The sequence below is a fragment of the Rhinolophus ferrumequinum genome, chromosome 8 (assembly GCF_004115265.2).
Source record: "Rhinolophus ferrumequinum isolate MPI-CBG mRhiFer1 chromosome 8, mRhiFer1_v1.p, whole genome shotgun sequence".
NCBI lineage: Eukaryota > Metazoa > Chordata > Mammalia > Chiroptera > Rhinolophidae > Rhinolophus > Rhinolophus ferrumequinum.
The window spans coordinates 25,441,073-25,461,209 of record NC_046291.1 but is presented as its reverse complement, the minus strand read 5'-3'; the positions used below and the strand labels follow the sequence as shown (position 1 = coordinate 25,461,209).

The window sequence follows — 20,137 nt, the reverse complement described above, 5'->3', positions numbered from 1 at the left end:
ACATGCATTATTTCTATGTAAACGTAACATATCATCAAAAAGTGCTTGAGATATGTGTTATGCACATCATAGGAATGAAATCCATAATGCAAATTCATGGGCCTAGAAACTTCCCTTTGCTCCTTCTGAATGAATAAAACAGTTGGGGAAATCCCATAATCACTTTTAGTCCATTTTATTTCTTACTTTATACCTGTATGATATCAAGAAGAATGGCTACAAAGGACTTTGGTCCGTTTAAGAGCTAAAGTGGCAATATCCTGAAGATGTTCAAGATGCTGCTTTGCTATTAAGTTAGTAACTTTAAGGTTTGCACAAATTCTATCAGTGCCCATATCAAATATAGATGTGTAATAATTTGCCAATTCTTTCTTAAGAAGACCAATCCCATCATTTAAGCAATAAGTCTTTAAATGTCTTGTTTCTTTTAAATCACATCCAAAAGGTATTCAGAGAAAAGAAAGACTTCAAGATTCTAATGTGTTTTCCTAGCTAAAGGACTTAGTTGAGAAAGCAGGATGAGGGGACGCAGGTGCCAGACATTGTGTAGAATTTGCACTTATGCTCCATTAATTGCCAGCATATCTTCTTTCCCTTTCCCCTTCCCTCCCCCTATTAAATCCCTCTGGAAAACAGCAGAGCAGCAGGCCCAGACTGGTACCCAGCAGCAACACCAGGAGCAGAAGTAGCCAATTAGCCTCCAGAATACAAAGGGGGGGGAAGGATGCAGTTACCTAGCAACCAGAAAGAGCAGAAACAGCTGTGTAGCAGGCCCAGGCTGGTACCCCAGCAGAAACAGGATAGCCAATTAGCACACTGTATTTAATGCTGATGTGGTTTCCTAGTAACAGGCCGTACAAGTCTGTCTGTTGCATTTTCTTCCTCTCTTCCTCACATTTTCCTCAATCATGCATAGTATTACTATTTGCCCTAATTACTGTTTCTCCACTGCTTCAAGCGGCCATTATTTTGTCCCCAGAGAAATTGGAAGAACTCAGAAAAAAATCTTCTGTAATGACAGCATTTAGTTTCAAATTCAGATTAGCTGTAAGCCTTGAGATACTAAACAACAACAACAAAGAATGAAAAAAACAAAAAAGCCAGCAAATTGCCTTCTGCCTAAATTTCTAAGTAGCCTATGGTACCTTTTCTACATGCTAATATTTACATGTGGGTGAAGCAAAAAAATTTTTAAATGCATACTTTCATTTTGCCATACACTACATTTTCAAATTTCAGAGGCTCAATCCTCTGTGTACTTGAATTTATTCATATTGATTTTCTGACACTGTCTCCTGAACACTAGAAACATAAAATGTCTTATTACCTATATCAGAGAAGGTTGATGTATCTTTTGTTGCTCTTTTTAAAACACTAGTATTAGTTTCAACAGGCTCATGACCAACTGAGAATTCAGTAAGAAGAATCATTATTTCCTTTCTATAATAGAAGCTGAGTACAGGCGAAGAGTGTGTGTATCCATGGTACGAGGATTCAAACAAGGTTAGAAGTTCATAATCACAGCAATGACTGCCAGTGAAGTGACATTAAATCACACAAACACAAAATGAAGACAGAAAGCTTTTAAACAGGACTACTGCATGGCTATTCTAAAATTTTCCCTACTGCATCTTGCTACACTTGTATATGCTAGTATATGTACCAGAGTCAACCTTTTAATTGGGTTCTATTCATCACGGCACAGAATATATAATTCTACGTTTTTTAGGGCATCCATTACACTCCTAGAACCTCCCTCACTTAAGTGGCTTCAATATTGGAACAATCTATACTCCTTCTTACAAAATTTCTCTGATATGAAAACAGCAAAGGCTCCAGAGGAAGACATTAGACATCATAACATACCTAACTGGGTAATACTCTACCATGAAGGAAAATAACTTTCCCCACTGAGGATGGTTTCTGCTTCTTGCCCACAACAAAAGGATTGGATTGATGGCTTTTTATCAACTTTAGCTCACCTAGTGAAACGGTTGAAACTATGTTATCCCAACAAACTTGGGATTTTAAAAATTTTTACATTTTATGCCTGAAAACAGTATGTGCCATACTGTTTTACTTTACTGAATTCCATAAGTTAAACACCAATTATAGTAACAGAAAGAGGATACATTCTGAAGGCAGAAACAATAGAAACCTAACAGGTTTTATGATACATGGTTCAAATTAAAAATGCATTTTATTTTGCAAACAAAATATAAAGGGTCTAACCTGAATGCAGACAACTTTTGAAAGGAAGAAAGGAAAAGATGTAGAGTCCAAAAAGGAAGGGGGTCTGCCAAGCAGGTCTGGTTTAGGACAAAGCTGGACCTAGGTTCCATAAAAAAACTGGTAATGGGATGCCCTGGTCTTCTATTCCTAAAAGCTTCTGATGTCCATTCGTGGGTCAGTGACCAACTCAATAAGCACAAAAAATAAAGGAGAAGGTAAGGTGAACAGAAATGTAGGACAGACCATGGGAAAGTTATTCTCACTGCAGACACTTGTTACAGGAATGGGAAACAATTCCATCACTGGTCAGCCAAACCAGCACATTAAAAGGTTACTAACTTTTGATTTGAATGGTGTCACTTCTACTAACATTTAACTTAATAACTGTCATGTTAAGATATTATTTTTTTTTTAAATGGTTGGATAAAAGTTCCTCTTACAAAATGTAGACAATCTAGTAGCAGGCGAGGGGAAAATGTGAAAGTGGAGGTGGGGAATGCTGCTCTAGCTTCCCACACACCGTGGTCTTTCTCCCTACTTGCTTGCAGGTTCCTGAAATTCCACTCACAGTTTCCAGTAAGTTAAGATTTTAAAAAATAATAATAATAGATTCCAGTGTTTTACACTGGTTGATGAATGTGCAACCTACCAATCAACAGTGTATTGCTACCCGATCCTTTCTGATGTAAAGGAGGGTAAAGAAAGGCTTCCGAAGGCAGGAAGTGACTCAATACTGGAAAGCACCAGGCATAGGATTCTTAGGTGGGGCATGGGTAAGGACGGAACTGACATTTTAGGAAATAGGTTTGCCCAGAGCCATTCAGTTCACCTCCATTAGGGTGGGGACAAATCAAGAATATCTGGTTGGAAAGGACCAGGCTCTCTTCTTTGGTATCTGAGTAGTATGGCAGAGCTGTGAGTCCCATTACACGTATGTCCGCGGTAGGCTGAATTCCCAGAGTTCCATTTGCTTATCGTAACTAACTTCCGTCTATGAAAAGTATGATTCTCATCATCCATTTTCAAGGTTTTAACTATAATTTCTACTAAATTCAATCTGGATGGTTTTCTAAGAAAGACATATCGTTTTATAAATAGTTTTTCATCTGTCCTTACAGTAACTATTTTTTTTTTTAAAAAAGAGTTAGTTCAAAGTTTTTAAAAAAAGGTGTTTTTTGGTTTCGTTCCTATTTTTACACATGACTTTCTTAAACTTCTTTTTTCCTGATTCAAACAGTATCACTCCATGATTGTTTCAACATCAGGAGATATGAGAAAAGTATCACTTACCACCAATTCATTCTTACATCCTCTTAGCCTGTACGTTGAACTTTCCTCAAACCTCCTGACATAATATGTACAAAAGAACCACGATCATCGCGGACATTAACGTTCTTATCATAACAGAACAGCTTCTGAACAGTATCTATTTATTAAAGGGAACGGTTTTCTTTCAAGTCCACACGTGGCCTTCCCAATGTCACCCCTTCATTTGCACAGACTTCTCATGGCCCTCTTTTTCTCTTCTCTATCAGAGATGGCCTAACTTTTAAATCTTCGAAACTAAAAGTTAAATTCCTCCCACCCTTCTTGCTTCCACCCCCAATCCATGCTCTATTCTCTTAAGAGATCAGCTCCCAAAGATAATGACTTTAGGAAGATATATTTCAGGCCTTTCCATCGAAAAGCAAGGTCCTCAGAGGTGGAGGGAGGAATAGTGTCGAGTTTAGTGGGTGTTCAATAAATATCGTTTGTGATGAAATATGTATTAATTTCACGTTTCTACTTTCTCCTCCGTTCTTATTTTCATCTGTTTATGGACTTTGTGACGACCAATTACCCATTCAAAGGACGTCTGGAATAGGCCTCTCACCAAGCCTACATTTATTACCGTGTTATAGTGATAAAATAAATGTGCTTGCTCTGTATATGCCATCGTATCCAATCTACGTTTACTTAAATTTATCTCTATAAATGTTAAGACCTAGCTTATTGCAAAATTATCATGGTGAAACTCAAAGACTTTCTGAATCATAAAATTCTCCCGTCAATTGTCATCCACCACCTCATTCATACTCCTTCTTTACAAACTCTCCGAAACTCTTGAATATACTAAATCCGCGCTATCAAATGCTCTTATTAAACTCTCTCCACCTTGCGAACTGAAGAGTTAACCCTTATTCCAGGGTTAACCCCATAATTGGGGTTTAACGAGTTTCTGCCTCAACACACAGATAAACTTCATCAGCAGCCACATGTCTCAGCGAATTAAAGGCCCTTTAATGTTTTAAAAATGTCCTATTGCAGTTGCTATTGTGTAAGGTCAAAGAACTCTTATCTATGGTATCACAGAAATGGAAAGTGGTCGATGGGCCCCCCATAGTTCTAGATTAAGGTATATAATTTTGTCCTACTGATACGCCTGACCTTGAATTAGGGTTTCTATTTATACAAATTAGCGTATTATCACATTGGTATCATTTAAAAGGATGAATAGCATCAATAAACATGCTGTCCAGAAAAAGAAAAGCGACTTTTTATCTCGGAATCATCCACTGAAAGGAGCCACTATACTCTCATTTAAGCCTCTGTCTTCCTGGAGCACCTCCATTCTCTAACGGGCCCCCCCTTTCTCCTCTGCTGGTCACTCCGTGGCACCACACCTGACATCTGTGGAATGACTGAATGAACAAAGTGAGTAAGAAGGAAGATATCTAGTAAATACGATACAAGCCTAAGGGACAGGGGATATTGGTCAAATTTTAATTCTGCCCATCAGGGGGGTTGTACAACCTGGGCTACGGCATTTTTACCTTTTGGGTCCTCAGTTTTTCCTACATGTGATGATAATGCTTCCCTTTCTTAATTCATAAGGCTAGAGCGTTAACATTTGTCATTTTAATGAGTGCATTGGGACTACTACAGGAAAGGCTCTCTTTAATCCTAAGGTTAAAAAAAAAGGTTTAATAGTAATGACCAATAATAGCAGCTATAGCCGTAACAATAATGGGCCTGGAAATGGAAGACTGTTCCTTTGTAATTTCCTCGTTCTGGGTCTTAGTCACTTGATGAGGGAATATGTTTAAAGACCCTCTCAACTTTTATCTATTTAGAAGACACTTAAAGTAGTTGTCATTGTCAATTTGTATTTAAACTCTAAGTTTCTCATTTCCTCTTAATAATGGGTTACTAAGAAAAATATCTACTTGACTTCTTTTTCCCTCATTAGCATAAAAAAGCTTGGACTGGAGCAATAGTGCTTTGTTCAAATCCTGGTCCAGCTACTTAGGAACCGTGTGAAGTTGGACAAGCTAGTTGACCTCTCCGGTCTCGTTTCCCTCATCTATAAGAATAGTACCTATATCATTACATTGATATAGGATTAAAAGGGCTAATATCTGTAAAAGACTTCGAAAAATGCATAGCAGGTGCTTTATAAGTATTTGATGAATAATAAAATAAATTATTAAATTTCAAACTTTAAAGAATTTTCATTACATGTATAAAATAAGCACTTACACAACACTCATCTTTTTGTGATATTTTAGCCCCCTTTTTATGTGAAAACAAACTATTTCCCTAAATCCTAATTAAATGTAGAGATTGTGCGTCATCTTGATTGATTATGACCTGCCCCCAAGCAGACATAAAATGCTCAGTAAATTGCACACTTGTATGACCTTTCCACCTGGAAACATCCCTTCACATGCTTCAGTGCAAAATGCAGAATGTCCTCCTCAGCACCCACGGATTAGACTAAAGCAACCCCGGTCCATGAGAGAGCCCTCCACATAGCACATGTGACAACATGGCCTCTTTTCTCCCTCCTCTGTGGCCAACCACCAAAGATGGCACTGCTGGCCTCTGTCCTGACTTTCCTACTAGTATAAATGTGGACATGCTCTTAGAGAATGTCCATATTAGAAAAGTCTTCTTGTTGAACACAAAGCACCACTTTAATCATAGGCTTTTCTTTTCATCTCAGACGTGATCAAGAAGAAATGTGAAAAATAATTTTTGTAGTTTTGCATAGAAACTACTAACATTTTAACAAATTGATTTTTGTTGAAAATGAGAATAGAGTGACTTTTTTAAAAAACTGAAAGTGAACGTTTCCCCTGCATTAAAATACAAGGATTATTTAGCAGACTCCAAGAAGATGAATAAAACTATGATCATAATGGTTGAATTATTGAAAAAGAAAAAATATATTATACGAAGACCAGAAAACAGTGGGAGAGAAAGGTCTGTAATGGCCTGGCTGCTCAAGGACATTTTTATGTCCTTGCCAGCACTAAGTGCTCTTCCCAATGAATAAACCATATGTCCATTTTTACATGCTTCCTTTCACTGAGATTCTGCTGCTCCACAATATTCCCTTTGTCCCAGGCCCTGCCTCATCTTCTTCCATCACCCCCACCCCATCCTCCTGGATCCCCCATCCCTAACTTCACCTACTTGGGGAACCAGTATTTGTGCTCTAGCTACCAACTTGAACATCTGCTACGTAAAAAAAAAAAAAAAAAAAAAAAAAAAAAATCACCTTATTGCCTAACATCCTTCAGGGCAAAAAGTTTAAAGGATTCAGAATCCTCAAAAAACAGCTCTGGGGTGGGGGGTGTAGGGGAACATACTTTTCCAGCACAGTAAATTCTATCTCTATAAAGATTAAATGAATAACACTTTACAAATTCCTCAATGAAAGCAATCCCACATCACCAACAAAGTACTGTCTTTCTTATGCATAGAAAGGGACCCATACACTTCATTTTATTTCATTTTTCCAACTGTGTCTCTTTTTCAACACATTACCATATAAAAGAGAGCATATATATATATAATTCTAGAGAACAAAATGCCAGCATTTCCCTCTTTCTCCTGGATGTTTTCTCATCTTTCTTTTTCAGCCTGTCCCCAGACACTTCCCCAACTGAAAGACAAGGAAAATTTTTCACCAAATTAAAGTGAGCCCTGTGTTAAAACAGCTTGCCTGCATCCAACCAGAGCCCTTCATTTCGACATTTGGTCCGCAGCTCTCCCAATCACTTACAGCAACAGACTCTTCTCTAACCTGAATCCCCATCACCATACACCTTTGCCCTCAAGCTTTTACTAGTCCGTTTCCTTGATATGTTTGCACTTAACATTTGATTCCATCCTTCGTGCTTTTTTCATTATTCTTAGTTCATCCACACCACATAAATTATCACCTTTGTTTTCAGTTCCCCATGTGCCCCATTCACACCAATTCCAAATAAATACTTCTGATTCCCATCCATTTAATCCAAATTAATTCATCTTCTCTCACCCCATCCTCCACCCCCAACTTCTACCTCCCCTCCCTTTCTCTTTCTTGTAGTACCTACTGTTCCCTCCATGCTTGCTCTGAGGACGCAAGGTGATTGCTCCCCGTGTTGTCTTAGGAAAGCCCTGTCAGCTTCACCGGGCCAGCGTTTGCAAGTCCAATTTCACCCTCCACAACTAGCATCATTGAGCATCGTCACCCCCTCACTGAAAGTATGAATGTGGGGACAGAAAAGCTACTTGCTTTTTGCTGGTATTTAACTTCGGCTAACTGGCTTATTTCTAGTTTACAAAAAGCTGTTGTTTTTTTAAAGCATTGCCCATTAATATCAACAGCAATAGTGGTAACAACAGGCAAGCCCACTCCTGTCTTGAATGAGCTCCTACAATCTGCCAGGTATTTTACATGTAGTTACTCATTTAATCTTCCAATCTAGAAGCTACACACAATTATCCCTATTTTACAGATGAGAAAACTGAGACTCAGTGAAGAGAAGTAACTAATCCGGGTCATAAATCTAGAAAGTGGTAGAACCAGAACTCAAACCCAAGTTCACCTGATGAGAGTCCTGCCCTCAACCACTCTGCAATGCTGCTTTTCCCATAATGCATGGGGACTCCCTGAGTGAATCCCCGAGGCGGAGGAGTCTTTCCACTTCAGTCCACCAAAGGCAAGTGGTTATAGATGCTGGGGACATTATGAGCTCCACCTTGATACTCACTCTGAGAAGATAATGCCCAAAAAACAAAGCACCAAACAATCCATCACTCTCAAAGAGTTCTTTTTCTGACACATCTTTTAGGAAGAGGGGAAAAGAAAAAGAAGAAAATGCTCTGGACTTCCCCCACCAATAAAAGAATCTCTGATGCCCCACACTAGGTAGGATGCAGCCTGTCTTAGTGTCAGTAATTCAGAAACATGCCCATAATTGTGAATTCCACACCCCGAACAAAATTCGACATTCTCCCCTCCTCCCGCTTTCTCTGGTTTCCTGTAGGGAGCAGGAGATGAGTCATGACTGAAGCCTGGGAGCACTGCAATGTCTTGTCGATACTTTACTCATTGACTTGAGAAAGAAACGACTTTCAGAACAACGGCAGAGAAACAACCCTGACCACAGGAAGCATTAGCCTTGGCACACGTGGAGTGGAGAATTCGAGCCCAACTCTGATGGGAAACCGTGAGTGGGACTCTGAACCGAGCCACCGGGCTCCGAAGTTATGTTAGGAAACCTTCTCAGGAACCAGCAAGAGCCACCAGGGAAATTAAGTTCCAAATTAGAGGAGCACATGCCTCCGTCCTGTGCCTAGGAAGCAATGTCAGTCTGCATCCTTCCGGGAGAAGAACCGCATATGAGACATCCCTACTTCAGGCAGGGTATTTTGTACTGAACAAAGACATTTCACAGGCTGCCAGAACATTAGAGCTCAAAAGGGCCCTGCGAGCCAGATCGTCTGACAGAGGTGGACAATGACGCCCAGTGAGGTAAAGGGACACGCTCTAGGTCACAGCGCGAGGGAGTGGCAGAGTTAAAACTAGAACCCAGGTTTTTCTGATTTTCCAGCCAACGAACTTTGAACTGCACATTTCCTTGGTGGCACAGTCCACAAACCACCACAGAGCACCAGGAAGACAAGCAGTGAGCCCCAAAAAACTCTCGCCAGACACCTAACTGAGATTCGTCACCCACTCTCCGACAATACTCTTACTCTGTTGCTTGTACTTTCAGAGTTTTCCTTATTCAGCTTCTACTGTGCAAGTCATAGCATAGGCAATACACTGTTGGGGACCCATTTAAAACCCCTAGTGACAGTAATTGCTCCTAGGATGCTACCACCACAAAGAGACACTCGCCCTAAACTTCCACCTCAAAGTGGGGAACAAATACCAGCTTTAAGGAAAATGCCAGTCTCAGCCTTTTCTCTGTAGACGCCACTCTTCCAAATTATCCCATGGCTGCAAAGATCACTGATTCCTGGGAGTCCCTGCAGAAGTCATGAGTAAAATACACAGCCCCCTCCGTCCCCACCCACCCTTACCACACACATAGCATGTAATCACTTTAGCAACTTCTCGGTAACAAGCTCATTAAAAAGCCATTCTGCCATCTCTCCATAAAGCACGCGCCCGAGAACAATGCAAGAGAGGAGATGCCAATTAATTATAGAATGATCACATCTAATGAACTCTGAAACCCTCCTGCTGTCGGTGACTTTGATGAAAAATCAGGGATGCTGGGAGAAAGAGTGAATGGGGACACCCGGCTCCCTTGTTTAACTGTGAATTCTTTCCAATGTACCACCTCACATGCAGTGTTGGTGGAAACTGCAGGACTACACTCCTACACCCACACTCCTAAAACCGGCAAGCGACGAGTGCCTGCATCATGCACGGCTGTGCGGCCCGCGGCCAGAGCTCCATCCGGGCACCCTCAGAGCCGCGGTCGGCATCGCCTCTGACAGTGTCACCGCCAGCACGCGACCAAGCCGTGTCCTGTACTCCAGACCTCTCAAGACCTGAGGGAACCCATGAGTGAGTTCCCCACTTCCCCACAGGCCCTCCTGCCTCTCTATCTCCTCCTAGCCGGCCTGGACGCCACTGCCTGGATCAAAGGAAAGCCCTTCCCCCTAGGAGGTTAGAGGAGGAAAAAGAAGAAACCACGTGCGGCCAACTTGTACCACTACCTGTGTGAGTCCTCTGGTGGGCCTTTAAGTGGGAGCTTTTTGTATAAACTTTCCGGCACCCGTTAAACTGACAGCGGTGAACCCTCTTCTTGTTTTCGGGGCAAGCCTCAGCCCCTACCCCTCCTTGTTCACTGTCGCTCTGTCCACTCTTAACTGTCCCAGCTGCTGCCACGGCTGCCGCTGCTGTTGCCACCCCTCCCACCTTCACTGAGCTGAGCGCAGCCTTCTTGGCCACCAGTTTCAACGTCACCGTGCCATCCACGGCTGAAAGAGTCTGTGAGGTTTTGACCAGATGGCGGCTGAGCTCTGGGGACGAGGGGGGTGTTAATGAGGTCACTGCGTTGAGCTGGGCCTGGTTGACGGCTGTGTAGCTGTCTAGAGAAGAGCTGGTTGGCTGGAGGCTGAGGCAGGTCTCAGAGAGCAACTTGTCCCGAGAGAGCAAAATGTCCACTGCCGAGCTCTTCTCGCAGATGGCCGCTTCCACAGGGAGCAGCAGGGGGTCCAGGCGCCGGAAGCTCTCCTCAATGCACGGGGGAGGGGAAGCATGGAGGAAACAGTCCAGGTCCTCACCGAAGGTCTCGGAGATCCTCCTGGGCTCTGTCTGTAGGTAGCGTTCCAACTCAAGGCATGTCTGCAGAGGGGAAGGAGGGAGGGAGAGAAACAGCCATCAGAGGCAGAGAACACCATCAGGCCACAAGCTGACAGGCAGTGGAGGAAGAGTCAGAAAGCTACTGAGAATGGTTTCATGGCTCATGTCTGAAATTCTTCTGTTGACAGGTCTGCCCTTGTGATTGACTCCCTGAATACTCCTGAAGGGCTCATGAGGGTACACCATATGCATGCGACTACTGTAATGGACGGGGAACTGGAGGCCCAAACGGGCGACCCCATCAAGACCCCAGCGAACGTTCACCGTTAAAATGATCTCCTGCCCCACAATCCAGTTCAGCGGGTGAAATGCTCCGGCATCTCTAGGAGTTCCCATGTAAGCACAATCAGACAGAATCAGACAAGGTTTTCATACAAGACAAGACTCCCCATAGTCCAACGTCATTTTTTCAAATAGACTCGAGCAAATGACAAAACTAAAGCCCATTTTCCAACTTGCTCTGAAGAACAAACCAGGGCCACCCAAACTAAACGGTGGCCTCAGGCACAATCAGCCAACAGCAAGTGCTGTCTTGAGCATGGATTCCCTAACCTTCAGGAATGAATATTGTTCAAAAGAATGCTGTTGTAAAATCTTTGATGCACCAGACAAAACCCCTATTGTTCAGAGCAAGTTATTCAAAACACAACTGCTACACATCTTTATAGCAAGGGGCATGAGTCCATTACAATGATTGAACATCTCTGCCTGTGTGATAAAAATAAGTTCAAACACAGCTATTTGACTTGTTGAAGACAGGATCCAATCTATTTCAACATAAAATTTTCACCTGGTAAAGACATAGAGGGGAAAAAAAAAAAGTTCAGAGTTTCAAGAAATCTTTATCCTTGGTGCTCATAAGTCTTTGTAACATGGTGGAATCACTTTTGTGGAAAAAGTGGACATTTAAATTTGTGGTCTAAAAGCTCTCCTCACTTAAAAATCCCACTCTTCCAGAATCTTGAATAAAACCATGGTGTTAATTTACACCAGCAGCTCTGTTTGTTCTAACTTCTGGGCTTCAACAAAGAAACACTGGCAAACTTAAAATGTGACTTGCTCCTAATTTACTGTCTCCGTAGAGCTTCTGTGTCTTCAACCAATGTTCTGATTCTAGGCTTTTATTCTGTTAAGAATGTATTTTAATGATATACCTAGTTGTATTGTACCTGTCAAGGATTTTATTGTGGTGACATTTCAAAAGATTGGTTTAACCTGCCTTCTGGTAAAACTCTGCATTACTGAGTAAGAAAAACAGGTTTTTAGCTATGAATCACCTTTGGGTCTCACTGTTGATTTTTAACAGTATAAACTAACGATTGGTTCTAATCTTCATTCAACACTCACGTCATAAGTGTTCATTCAACCACTGTGTTCACAGCAAGGTGCAAGGCTTTCTGTGTTTTAGGCGAAGACAGAGTAATAGACCCAGTGATGCAGGTATGGAATAAACAATTACAAGCTAAAAATGACATGAATTTACAAGCAAGGGGATAGCAAACAACAATAAAGTGTGCTGATTAGTTCTTAGGGGATGAGTGGACAATGAATTCTACACTCTATAATATGGAGGTATTAATCAAGGAAAGCTCATCGGAAAAGTACCTTTTGATTCTATTTTACTTACTAATTAAATAATAGTTCTGCTGAGAAGCGTCCCACCACTTTATATTCAAAACCAGTACTTACCACCTTCTCAAGTCTAGAAATTTACATTATCCTCACTGGCCCCTGCTCTGAATTCCATGCCTCAAAAACTTCCCATTCCTTTTTCCATCACATTGCTAGAAGTTAGCATTTTCTTCTCTCCAATATGAAAATGCTCAGTCTTAGCTCCAGTCAGTTCACTTCTGAATTAAAAGATTTTACTCCTGAAATTTCCCTTAAACCTCTTCTTCTCTTTTAAAACCTTCACCTACCAAGCACAGTGTCTGGTTCCCAACAGGTACAGAATGTCTACCAAACGAAAATAAAGTCAAGTTTATACTGTTACTTGGATCATTCTACTCTACTCTACAAAAGCCATCTACTGTCAGCCCATCGTGGATTATTCTGAGGCTAGCAATTCTAGAAATGACTACTAATACACGTCTTCTGGAACATAATTGTAGTTAATGCTTCTTTAGCTTTAGCCAAAGAGCAGAACCAGACCTTTGAGACACGGATATGTTCCAGATAAAAATCAGCTGAATCATGGGTTATACGAGGTCCTTGAGGACCTCTGCCTCATACGCAAGGACTATTTCACACTCCTAGTCACCACTGTCTATAGATAGAGTGTTTGTATGCCATGTCGTCTTACATACTTTCTAGCTCAAGATTTTAAAATCGCTAAAAAGAAAAAAAATGCTGTGTTAGGAAGCTCATATCTCTTCATACTCGGAGTTCTGGGGAACTGAGATATTCTAAACACGTTTACATACTCTTCTGGGAGGATTAAAAAGAACCTATCCAGTATGCCCTAGTCTGAGTCCCAGGTGCACATGGGTAATACTAATGATCGATCCAAGGATGATGAAGATACCTCCCGCTACTAAAATCCGGGAAATCTGGACCACTTAAGAGAGGCTACTACAATCCTAATCCAGGGCATTCTTATCATATCTGAGAATTGGAGAAGCATAAGTACCCATTAGGATATGCTGGGTAGACCTGTGAAATCATTATGGAATAATTTTTGTCTTGAAAAATTCAGTTCTTATAATATTAGCTAGAGATAAAGCTTAGATAGAGAAGGTTTTGTCAATCAGAAACTCATCAGGAGTGTTGGAGATTAAAATGCTAAGGATGAGGAGGATTTTACTATTACATTATTCCCAAGCCAAAAAGAAAGTATGTCTCCAAAGTTTTTTTAAAAAAATGATTAGAAGCAGTTCCTTAAGAAATGCCTATGATGTTTAATTGGAATTTGAGGTATCAGTATTTACTCATAGGTGTCAATACAAACATCGACACAGAGGTATATAGAGAAATAAACGTGTTTATGCATGTATGAGTCTACATACATATATTGCCTAGCTCTGTCTATGGGAAGAATCTCAAGCAAAGACACCCCAGTCGCAGTGAGCATACCTGGCACAGAGATCTTGATTTCTAAGTATCATTATCCAATAAAGGAACCAGGGCACCTTGAAGAAATAGTTGATTCAAAGGAAGGGGCAAAGGAAAGAAAAGATGAGCCTTGAATATCTTGTAGAACCAGAAGGTAAGAAAGTGCTCATAAAGTGACGGAGGTATGTCAAGAAGTTCTCAATGGCCAAATCTGGTGGACAATTTGAACAACAAAAATGAATAATTATAATAATGGGTTCTAACCCATGGAATAAAATTAGTATCTATGAATCCATAGTGATATAAATAAATGGTTGAATAAATAAACAAATGGCGGAGAAGGGTCAGCTCCTCCTTACAGTAAAATTACAATTAATAAACATAGAAGGAATGATGGAAATAGAAAATCTCCATTAGGCAAACAACAAAGTAAAAATGACTATAGGCAAGAATCACCAATGGATGTTAAAATTAGTAGATGAGTATGGGAAACATGATACGTGCCTAGTCTCAAAGTGTCCCCCCCAACAAGATATCAATTACAAAAACAAAAATAATAATTTTATAATAAAAAACCTGGCATTTACCATCTTAACCATATGATCAAAGTTAGCAGCACTAGTAATAAGACATATTGATGTCATGTACCCCTGATACCATAGGCTGACAAGGGGACAATATTCTGTCATTCCTGCCCAAAAGACATAACCTCAATCTAATCATGAGAAAACATCAGACCAATCCAAATTGGCATTTTACAAAATAACTGGTCAATATTCTTTAAAAGTATCAAGGTCATGAAAAACAAAGGAAGATTGAGAAGCTATCACAGATTGGAGGAGACTAAGGAGCTATGACAACTAAATGCAATGCATCCTGGCCTGGATCCTGGATTTCAAAAAGGACATCAGTGGGGAAAATATGTATTTCAAATACAGGGTATGGATTAGTTAATGGTATTGCATCAATGCTAATTTACTGGTTCCGGTCATTGTACTATGGTTACACAACATTAGGGGAAGTTGAGCAAAGTGTATGTGGGAACTCTGTATATGATTTTTACAACTTTTCTGTAATTCTAAATAATTTCAGAAGACAAAGGGAAGGGGAAGGGAGGGAAAGGAAAAGGAAAGGGAAGGGGAAGGGGAAAAGAAGAGAAGAGGAGAGAAGAGGAGAGAAGAGAACAAGAGGAGGAGAAGACGAGAAAAGAAAAAAGACCCTACAGCAAACCAGAGTGTCTCCCAATTGCAAATTTGGTCATAGAGTTCAAATGTTTGTTTGTCCACCAGAACCAAAGATTTACTTTGTCCCAATGAAACTCTAGACAGCAAACTCCAAATTGGAGTTGGCAGATCTCAGTTTAATGACATAAATTATGTCTGTCTGGTACCTTACCTTGGAGAAATGAGGCTTCCCTCACCCTGACCCAACATTACAACTAAAGGCTTGAGCGACTGGATAAACCTCCACCCCCTCAAAAATCCATTAGAGCCAGCAATGGGAAGGAGATGTGCCCACGTACAAAGTGATTTTCTTATTATTTACGAGTCACAGATGAGCTTTGTGAAGGCTCTCTGATATCTCCACTCTGAAATGCATGGTTTCTTCTTCTCCTAGTTTCCTAACAAATATCAGATGAAATTAGTTTTGAAATGATCCCCCTGAATTCTTTTTTTAATACTTTCTCCATTCTGTTCATAGGTTTATTACTTGTTGAAACATGCTTATTAAAAGTGATCATCCAAGACCTAGTTTAAAAAGGAAAAAAAAATTCAGACCTATTACTGCTATGTCTACTACTTCTCTGATAGGTTTCAAAGGCAGAAGTTGATAGAGAACAGGATATCTCAGATCTTACAGCACAAATTCAATTCACCAAAATCTCCCTGCTGTTGGCAAGACATATTTACTTTCATGGGATCAAGAAATATGTAAGAAATTTGGTCATATATGGGCGTGATGATGCCAAGATTACCAAATGACCCGTTCAACCTGTCCTTGTCTCCTCATAAGGTACATGAAACTTGCCTGTCAGGATTGCAAATATCTCCAGGCACTTTTGCCATTTCCTCTACAACCCTGCCCTAAAGGGTATCCTTCACCTATTTTTCCTCTCTTTACTTTCAACCTCTGTTATCTCAGATGGCAGAGATGTCTAAGTGTGTGAAACAGTGTAAAGTTATAGTTAGAACTTCCTGAAAAAACTTCCAGGGTAGTCAGAGCTACCCTGTTTTCCCGAAAATAAGACCTGGTCTTACATCAATTTTTGCTCCAAAAGACTCATTAGAGCTGATGGTCCAGCTAGGTCTTATTTTCGGGGAAACACAGGAGAATCATCCACCACCAGCACTGTAACTAGATCCATGGCAGACTCTAGTCCAGGTTCCTCAATGCCATCCCTTTGAAACCAAGTGTTTGGAACATAAAACGTCTTTATTTCTGTGTCTTTTAATATGAACATAAGACAAAGTCATTGGTCCAGTACTTTTGCGACCACTTGATAACTGTGTCCTTCTGAGTTAATTACTTGGAGTCTTTGGATCCATGTATACTTCAGTTGTGAGTCAATAAATAAATAAATAAAAGAAACTACATTTTGTTAATGATTTGTTTATGTAATAATATAGTCATTGAAATAAAAGGCCACCTATGTTTGTAATCATTTATTAGTCACTTGTGTACCCTTTAGCTAGTGACATTAATCCCAAGTATTATACCTATTTCATTCACCTAAAAGGTCCAAGAGTTAAAAGTACAGAGAGAGAAAACAATTTGGGTAAAGAAGATTAGATGCAAAAATATGGAGAGATATAGCTTCTCACGTCATGGTAACTTGCAAAGTCATGCTTCTTCTGCGATCAGACTTTGACCCGGTGGTGGTGGTGGTGGTGGTGATGATGGTGCTTCCAGTAAAGAAGGGGTGGACTTGGGTTCCCAGAGAGAATGCTCACCAAGGTACTTACACAGATGAACTGCACTTGGCTGCCCATGGGAACCCCTTTCCGACATTTATTGTGTGTGGTTTAGTCACGTGCTATTAACCATGGTGTCACAGTCCCCAAAAAGTCCGAAGTACAGAAACAGGGAGCCCAATCCCTTACCTTTCTTTTGGGAGTGTCCCAAAGCTTAATACATTCTGTGCTTTGAAATCTTCACACACATCCCAGAATTGAAATAAAAAGTGACACAAAACAAGCTACTCATAGTGGAGTAATCTGAGCTTCTGTCGTTAGAGGGGTGGTAGATTGGGGGGGAGGGGGCATTATCACTTTGTGAGGGGTGTGAAGTCTAACTATTACATAGCTTCATACACCTGAAACTAATAAAAAAAAGTGATCTTTTAAAATACTCATTCTTTTCCAACTTATAGATATGCTTTCACTTCACGCTTTTTAGCAAAATCTGTATTCCTCTGACTCCTGACACCAACTTGAAAACCTCTACTGGATTGCAAAAATTGGTATTTATGAGAACTGTATGATTTTTTTTTTCCAAAGGATGATATGATGTAATGGTTCTGACACATTTCTACTCTTTTAAAATTAGGTCTGAGTTGAAGGATGGGAAAGGAAGTGGAGAGCACAGCCAGAGAGTTCTGGAACCATTTTTCTCAGGGTTGGAGGAGAGGGAAAGAAGAACCATTGTTAATAAGTTGAAAAAGCCCATGGGAGCGCCTCACACACCAAGCATTTGAACTTTGTTGACCATCTTTCTGGGTGCAAAGCGGGTTTGAGGAGGAGAATCTAACTGAACCTAACTCATGGCTGAGGGGACGTAAGAACCAGTGAGAAGAATCAACCCTGTAAGATCTAGAAAGGGATAAATATGAAAGTTTTAAGTAAATATTTACTTTTTCTTAACTTTCATTGCCAGAAAATATTAGGGTGAAAGGTTAGGAGAGAATGAATTTAGATTAGAAAGTGTGGGTAAGCAAGTATGCAGGATAAGGGAAAATCTCTTCCTGCATTTTTTAGCTATTAGGTAAAAAAAGCATCATCAATAGCACGCCCCAGAGGTAGAAGAGTATTACACAACACTGTCAGAATTGCTGAACTCCACAAAATAACCACTGTCCTGTAACCATGGAAGACTGCATTCCTTGCCACTGTTTCTTACATCAACTGGTTGCTGGAGCTGAAATCAAAAGAAATAGTTCCCTCTAGTAATTTGTAAATTCTGAGAGACAATGCTGCGAAAATTAATTGAATGCTAAACAAACACGAAAGTTTAGAAAACTGCTACGGAAACCCCCTCAGCGTTTCTCCTCCCCAAACTATTCTCAACATACAAAGAAAAAATCTGTTTGTACATTTTTCCTTGGGGAGGTAGGAAAGGAAGGCAACTAGATGAGAGGCGTGGGAAGAAGGTGATATCTTTGAAAGAAATGGCCTCAAACACCCCTCTCATCTTCGAAGGATTCCTTAGTTGCAGCACATAAGAGAAACCTCCAAACACCTCAAATATGAATTAAATGTTAACGTGAATTTTAAAGTCACGTAACCTGGGCAGAGACGGGGCCCAGGTCTTACGCTCCCTGAAGGATAGCATGCCCCCCTGCACACCTCCAACCACTTGGAACAGCACTGTGTTCCTTCCAAGTGTCGGGGATCCTCAAAACAAACGATTCCCACGAGGGACGAGATGGCCGGTGCACTGAGAGGCCTTTGCATCTGGATCCGGGGTCGTTCTTCCAGATGTTCCTTTTCAGAACATACCAATCTAAAGTCTGTGACTCTGGCCTCTACCCAGTTGCAGCACCTACCCTCCGTCAGCCCTTAAGAAGAGGCACTTGCTATTATTTGGCCACTGGACTGTAACTAAATTCAATCTTCTGAGCGGTCAAGAGACACCACTGCTCACGCACAGCTGGATCCCATAAGATGCTTGGGTCTGCTAAACTAGCCACTGTTTCGTTCAACACGCACTGGAGGAAATCCCACTTGTTACCTTACAGTTTGAAAATAAGTTTCATTAGATGTCCCTGCTTCGGTCATTACACTTTCACAGACAAAATGAAACTCATGCCTTGAGAGTCAATGAAACATCATCCTCCACTAGAATGAAGACCTACATCTGGGTTGAAAGTGAGGTTTAAGACAGAAAAAAAAAATGCCGAAGAGACACTCCTAAAGGAAAAAGCCATCCCTGTGCATGAGTGCCAAGCAGTCCTTGCTTGGGCAGGACAGATGGCACCCTGTCCCAGCACCTCCTGAGCGCCCAGGGGCCGGGGAGAAGGCCTTCCCTCCAAGGAGTGATGGCTTCCCAAGAACAACACGGCCTGACAGTTTTTCAGCTTCACCATTAATTTTCCATAAAGAGCAGTTTGCACGATGAGCGCTTGTGTCAGGCAGGGCTGATGCTTCAGAAACCTGTAATTATTCTTGGCTCCCTGCCCCCCACAGCCTCTGCACCTGTGTCAGTTCAAGGCACCAGCTGGCCATGTCCTGCTTCCTGCCTCTTAAGGGGGTGGGGGTGTGGGGCAGGGGAGCCTTCATTGGAAACCCAAACTCACATTACTTGCCTCTTCTTCCAAAATGCAAAAACAAAACAGCAATTTTAAACTCACCCATCTCATCCCTTCCCCCAATAGGTCTCGCCAAAGGAAACAAATAAACATTAATTGGCTAGAGTGCCTTCTTCACTCAAGGCCAAATGACTGAAAAACAGCAACAGGGAAAGATCGTGGTGTCTGAAAACCTGCCCTTACTCACCCCCAGCCACTCCAGTTAACTTTGTACGCGCCCAGCCCAACCTCCCCGGGCCCCTTTGCACAGAGTGGCCACATGGGAACATGCCGAACATATGACATCACCTCCCCTTCCTCTCCTAAGTCACTTGCACAGGCTGACTCAGGCTACTGGGGTTTGGTTTTGTTTTTTAAAGCAAATTCATTTCACTGACTCTTCTGGAACAATGTTATATCCTTCTTAGTTTGGTTAATATACCTTTCCCCTATGCCCTATAAAAATATATATATACACATGCAATTGTTTCTTTGACCCCAAAGCACAGTGTACAATGTGTACACACACACACACACACACACACACACGCACGCACACCAAGTTTGAATTTCCCAAGAACAGGTTCAAACCCCACTGGGGCCCTCAGTGGCAGATGCAATTTAGTGGCTGGTGATCACAGAGGATATTTTCAAAACTGAGAGAGTTTCCAACTTCTGGTGTGGAATGTGGAAGACAATATGGAGATGCTAAG

General features: G+C 41.1%; 1 protein-coding gene across 3 annotated transcripts in view; it reads right to left on the bottom strand.

Moving 5' to 3' along the window:
• The window catches only part of KLF7 (KLF transcription factor 7), an 84,775-nt gene that overhangs the window by 34,787 nt on the left and 29,851 nt on the right, over window positions 1-20,137 (bottom strand). Inside the window, exon 3 of one of the 3 annotated variants that reach the window (XM_033112189.1) lies at window positions 10,219-10,852. In XM_033112189.1, the coding sequence (XP_032968080.1) occupies window positions 10,219-10,852 (634 nt within the window). The remainder of the gene's footprint in view (window positions 1-10,218; window positions 10,853-20,137) is intronic. The other 2 variants (XM_033112190.1, XM_033112191.1) reach the window with 2 other exon arrangements.